General features: G+C 32.2%; 1 protein-coding gene across 1 annotated transcript; it reads left to right on the forward strand.

The window, feature by feature from the left end:
* The first annotated feature begins 2,091 nt into the window (after positions 1–2,091).
* Positions 2,092–4,538, forward strand: LOC132636466 (early nodulin-like protein 2). The gene is made up of 4 exons (XM_060353345.1): positions 2,092–2,504; positions 2,981–3,310; positions 3,619–3,744; positions 3,911–4,538. Exons 1-4 carry the CDS (start codon positions 2,348–2,350, stop codon positions 4,342–4,344), a joined length of 1,047 nt encoding a protein of 348 aa, XP_060209328.1. The 5' UTR covers positions 2,092–2,347; the 3' UTR covers positions 4,345–4,538.
* Positions 4,539–6,225: the final 1,687 nt, after the last annotated feature.

Consider the following 6,225-nt stretch of genomic DNA (forward strand, 5'->3'; position numbering starts at 1 on the left):
TTAAATTCACATAAAATAGCAGCAAAACTGGTGGTATGAATGAGCCAATACCGATGCGTTGTAGATACTTTAAATAATTAAAAAGATTTTAATAACAGATATAAATAATTGAAAGACACATGCAAGATTTGTCCATCCGAAAAAAACTTGTGAAGAATTTAACAAGAGTAGAATGAAGTCGGTATCAAATTTAGCACATATATCAAAACTTTTGAACAGTAACATCACACACAAGAAATGCCGATTTATAAAATTGTAAATTGACAAGATAGATATAATAATAATAATAATAATAATAATAATAATAATAATAATAATACTAAGTTGTGGCCCTTCACCGAACTTGCACAATTTAAGTAGGCGTTTGGCCATGAAAATCAAATGTTTTTCACTTTATTTGGAATTTTGAAGTTTAGAGTTGAAGATGGAACTGTGTTTGGTTATAATTTTTACAAAGAATATTTGGTTATTTGAATGAATTGAAAGTGAATAAAGTGAAAAAAAAAAGTTATGTATTTTTCAAATTCCAAATACAACTTCAAGTTGTATTGAGAATTTTCATTGCCTAACGTTTATTTCTAAATAAAATGAAATAATTTTTCAAAAAAAAAAAATAAAAAATTCTCATGGCCAAACGGGTCCAATCTACATCCAAAGATTTACTCATTCGACAATACTTGCAAGCAACTTAACAAGAAAGGTAAAGTAAAGACAGTACCAATTTATAGTTATCCGACAGCGACTTGTAAAATAATTAAATAAGCGTAATTTTTCATTTTTCCATTATCACGCTAAGGCTATTTTTATAAAACTTTAGGAATATAAATCATCCAATTTGTGCAAATCTTCCAAAAAGACATTCGACCTGTTGGGATATCAAGAAACCCAAGATATTTGAGCCTTACAGCAACATATCAATTGGCGTCGGCGATGTAGTACAAACTAGTTTATGTAGCAATAGCAATCATAACATAAAAAGTCCGCATAACGGCTTTATTTTTATTTATTATAATGGAATAACACTTGACATAATCACATTACTTGAAAGTTAATTAAGATAGCTATTTTTTTTTTCAAGAGGAGTATATATAATCTGCCAAAAGTAAAAGTAATAAATAAACTATACTATCCTGTATACTAATTACATTTTTTTTTTTTTTTTTTAACACTGGTTGATAGTTGATATAAACAAATTCCTAATTAGATACTCATACCACTAAATTAATATGTGGATACGTTTTCTCCACGTGGATATCCTATCCACGACATTCCAAACATAGCCTTCCATTTTACTCGAACATTGCAATTATTCTGCCTCGCCTTAATGGTTCTCAACATTTTCGTGAAAATTTTATGACTATAAAAGTATTATAAATAATTATAAAATATAATTAATACTCCTATTCTTTTTTTATTAATAAAAAATAATGTCACATAAAATAAAATGGACATAGTAAGTTTTTTTGCACTCCTTAAAAGACTGCACTCCCATATATGTTATATAATTTCAATCGACACGAAATTTAAGCAAGAAATGAAGATATTTGAAACTTGTTGTTTAAAAAAGTCATATCATTTGTATGGTTATGTCATTAAGATTCAAATTAAGAAGCCTAAAGTCAATAGTTTTCAAATGTAGAAATGTTTTTTTTTTAGAACTGATAAAAAAGAAATGCATCACATAAACTGGAAATAACAAAGTAGGTACTTTCTAAAATATTTTTAACACAATCTTTTCTTCTGAATTTAATTACTCCCCCTGTCCCAATTTATATGTTATTTTTCACTTCTCGAGATTCAATTTAACTAATATGTGGAGTTAAATAGAATTAGATCGACTCAGTCTTTTAAAATTAAAATTAAAATATTTAAAAATTATACAATAAATATTATAAGCTGCAATTCTTCTTATGTCAATATAATAAAAAAATATATTATAATATTGATCAACGTTCGCATAATTTGAATCTCGAAAAGTAAAAAATTCGTATAGCCCGAAAAAATAGTATTTAGGAGCGGATATTTTTCCTCATTGCAACGGTAACCTTTACTTAATACAATCCCAACCCCTAGGTCCTCTCAAGTCTTAACTCCCCTTAAGTAGTGCATAGTCTATATAAACTTTGTTATCTCCCTTTAATTTTTCCAAAATTTCAGTTCCTTAGCTTTGTCCATTTCATTATTTCTACCTTTTCGTTCTTCTAGACTTCTCGTGAAAAAGCTTCTCTCTTCTTGCTTTCTCGTGTGCATTTTTTGTGTACTTACACATACTTTTATCAGCACAAAAAGTCTTATCTCTTACTCCTTTATTATACTGAACTCCATTGAAACAGAGAGGAAAATTGCTATGGCTCTACAGACACATGTTGTTGTGTTACTTTTATTTTCTTGTTTGTTTAGGTCTTCATATTCTTATCAATTTGTGGTTAATTGGGTCCCTAATCCTTCTGAAAATTACAACAGTTTGTCTCAACGTTTGAGATTCCAAATCAATGACTCTGTTTGTAAGTCTTCTCCTCCCTCTTAATTTATGTACAAAAACACAAACTCAAATACACACACAAAAAGTTTAACCTCTATATACCGGCAGATAAAACACAATTACAAATAAAAGTTCATAAAAAGAGAGATTAGTTATATGTGGTGCACAAAGCATTTCCGTTCGCAAGTTTCGGCGAAAGGGCCACCCTTGGGGTCTGACGTGAATGCATTATTGGGCGACATATAGGGTTGTTCCAAAGCTCTACTTTAAAAAAAAAAAAAAAAAAAAAAACTAAAATTAGTTACGAACTTTGTCGGTGAATTGATTGTAGCTAATAATAATTTTTTTTAATAATCTGTGACCAATCATTTACTAAATAAAATTAGTGACGGGTTTTACTGTTTAGCTACAAAATTTGTCTATCGCTAATTTCTGTTTTTCAGTAATGACATTGGATACAATTTGTTAATTTTCTTGTTTGGTTTGTGTGATCAATAGTGTTCAAGTATAAGCAAGGAGGAGATTCAGTGTTGGAGGTGAGCAAGGATGATTATGACAAGTGCAACACAAACAGTCCAATCAAGAAGATGGAGGATGGAAACTCCATGTTCACATTTGATCGTTCTGGTCCTTTTTATTTCATAAGTGGCAACAAAGATAGTTGTAATAAAGGACAAAAGATACAAATTGTTGTAATATCTGTTAGGAAAACAACCCCACCAGCACCCAAAACTCCGGCACCGGCGGCCACCCCTCCAGCAACCGCTCCGCCTAGCAACGGATCATCCACACCATCACCCATGGTGTCACCACCATCTCCCTCTGCAGGTAAATATTTCGTGTCAAATTGCCTGTAACTAACAGAATTTTTTAATAATATCTCTCGGTATTCCGTCGCTAAATAGGATTAACGACAAACTTTACTGCTAGTTTTATTAGTAGCGTATTCAGAATCTAAATTTGATGAGCTATGTTTTTTAATTTTTACTGTTGAACTCGTTACGCTCTTGAAATTATGAATTTTAAATTTAACATTAGTCAAAATTTTAGTGGTTTTTTGGGGTCATACATGTTCGAATCGAAAATTACTGGATTCAGTTGAACTAATTAATTATATCTACATAATGTCTACGTAGGTTCTACTACTCCACCACCCAAAACATCAGCCCCTTCCGCCAGCTCTCCGGTGGCTGCTCCGCCTAAAGGATCGTCCACACCTACTATACCATCACCAAATGGGGCACCAACTTCTACACCTACAGGTAAATATTGATTGATGGATGAGTTCAAACTTTTAGGTTCTTTTCGATTAATTAATTCATTATATTTTTGAAATTTGTTGAAATTTTTAGTAATTGTTTAGCTACGATGTTAAAAATACTGGATTTAGTTGAACCTATTAATCATATACTATATCCGCATGTTTAGGCAAAACACCGACCTCATCACCTACACCTGCCGGTTCAAATGTATCTCCTCCGTCTCCTGCGACCGGAGGAACTCCAACAATATCTCCGGCAGCAAATGCACCGTCAACCAATAGTCCAAGTTCTTCATCACCGGCAGCAGGCGGTCCATCTGGAAGTATTATTGCACCGACAGCAGGGGGACCATCTGCAGGAGGACCGTCTGCAGGCGGACCCTCTGCAGGTTCATTAGCACCTGCAGGAGGGCCATCCGCCGGTGCATTAGCACCGGCAGGATCCCCGGGCAATGCACCGGCAGGATTCCCGGGAAGTCCAGCGGACATTAATTCTCCAAATTCATTTGCAGTACAGGCATTTACTCCATCAGTTGTCCTTGTGTCAGCCGTTTCACTGGTGTTGACCATGGCTTTGGGAGACTTTATTATTTCACCTTAGGGTAAAATAATAAGTAAAGTTTGTGTTTATTTATAGTTTCTATCTCCTTTTTTTGTTTTTGTTTTTTTAATTTCTTGAATAATTCGGAGATTGGAGTGTTTTGGTATACAAGAGATGTATTTAATTGTTTCTTTTTAATTTTTGTGGGTGACTTTGAATTTGAATTTATGTGAGTATGTATCTGATTAATTCTAGTTTTTTTTTTTTTTTTGATATTGTTTCTCTGAGAACATTTATAGAGAATTTATTTTTTTATGTCCCTCAAAACAAGCATAAGTCATGAGTTATTTTTGTTGCTTGACAAGTAAAATTGTGAAATACACCTGTTTGCTGGGAATAAAAATAAGAGAGATAATGCAAAACTCTACTATTAGTAGTACTTTCCATATTCCGTATTCCATATTAAGATACTAAATTAATTAAGAATAAAAAAAGCAAGGCACGTGGGTTGGAATTTTGGAAGGAATGGAATATAGATAAGCAAGCACAAATATCTTATTTGTGTACTCTAATTTTCAAAGAGATAAGTGTTTTGTCATTCTTAATTATTTGTGTTTGAGCTTTGGTATGAAGTCATTTTTTGTTGGAAGCGTTTTACTGCGTGATATGTTTCAGCGCAAATATGAATTAATTGAACTTCAAAACAGATTTCAATAATGGATAGAAAATCAAATAAAAAATTGGAATCACAGGAGGCAGCAAAACCATGATGGAAGTTTCTTGACGGCATAATACCTCGTGAGTCTCATAATGACGTCGTTTATTTGATACAAACAATAACAATAACAACATACACCAGCTGGAAAGAGTAAAATGTGCGCAGACTTTACTCTTACGTCGTTTATTTGATGCATACTGAATTTATTTTTTATTGTAGTCATCCTTTTGAATAGTGTTTTCAGAGGCATTTTCGGGGCGTAAATGAAAGGCGTAGATCCATAGGGCGTACGCCTTAGAATTTGAGGCGTAAGTCTCGGGCGCAAAAGCGTAAGCCCCAGGCGTAAAGGCGTACGCCCGGGCATTAAATTTGATTTTTATTGTTTTAAAAGTATTTTTACTGTAAATTATGATTTTTATTATTGGTATAATGATATTTATACAGCTTTATGTTATCATGTTGTACTAATTTTTCCTAAAATATATAAATAAAAAAGCAACTCGCATAGAAAATAACCCTGTTATAAATAGTTTTTTTTAGATGATTATGCTTGAAATGGCTATGATAGAGATTTCATAGTACTATATTCCTGAAGCAATATTATCCATTTGTTGTCATTGCTCTCACACTTTTTGCCCTTTTCCTTCTTTGGATATATAAATAAAAGTCAGTGCAAATATTAGTTGAGGTCAGAAAGGACTAATAGATCTGGAAATTGATGATGAAGTGAATGAAGATTTCATTTTAAAGATTTTCTAGGTTATTATCATTTTTTGTATTGTTACTTTTCTCAAATAAATATTTATAATAATTCTTTTTAAATTATTAGTGGTTTATTTGAATTTATTTGTAGAATTTTAATTAAAAATTTACTTTTGCATATTTTTTAGTAATAAAATTATAAAATTGAAGATACATGACACATACGCCACGTAGATCCATGGGACTTACGCCCCGTGTCACGAGGCCTACGCTTCATCCCGTGCTGCATAAAACGCCTCGTTTCGCGCCCCCACCTCTTAAAACACTACTTTTGAATTTGGTGGTTTGATAGATTTCACTTCCTAAAAAAAGAAAAAGGCTTAATGCATATGCAGCCCCCTAAACTTGACTTCTTTTTTTTTTTCTTAATTTTGGCACCTCAATCAAGTGTTGTTCCTATTGAAACTCTGAACTCGTCCTGAAGTATGTCTTTCAAACCCCCTAAATTTGATTTTATTAAA

The sequence above is a fragment of the Lycium barbarum genome, chromosome 4 (assembly GCF_019175385.1).
Source record: "Lycium barbarum isolate Lr01 chromosome 4, ASM1917538v2, whole genome shotgun sequence".
Taxonomy (NCBI): Eukaryota; Viridiplantae; Streptophyta; class Magnoliopsida; order Solanales; family Solanaceae; genus Lycium; species Lycium barbarum.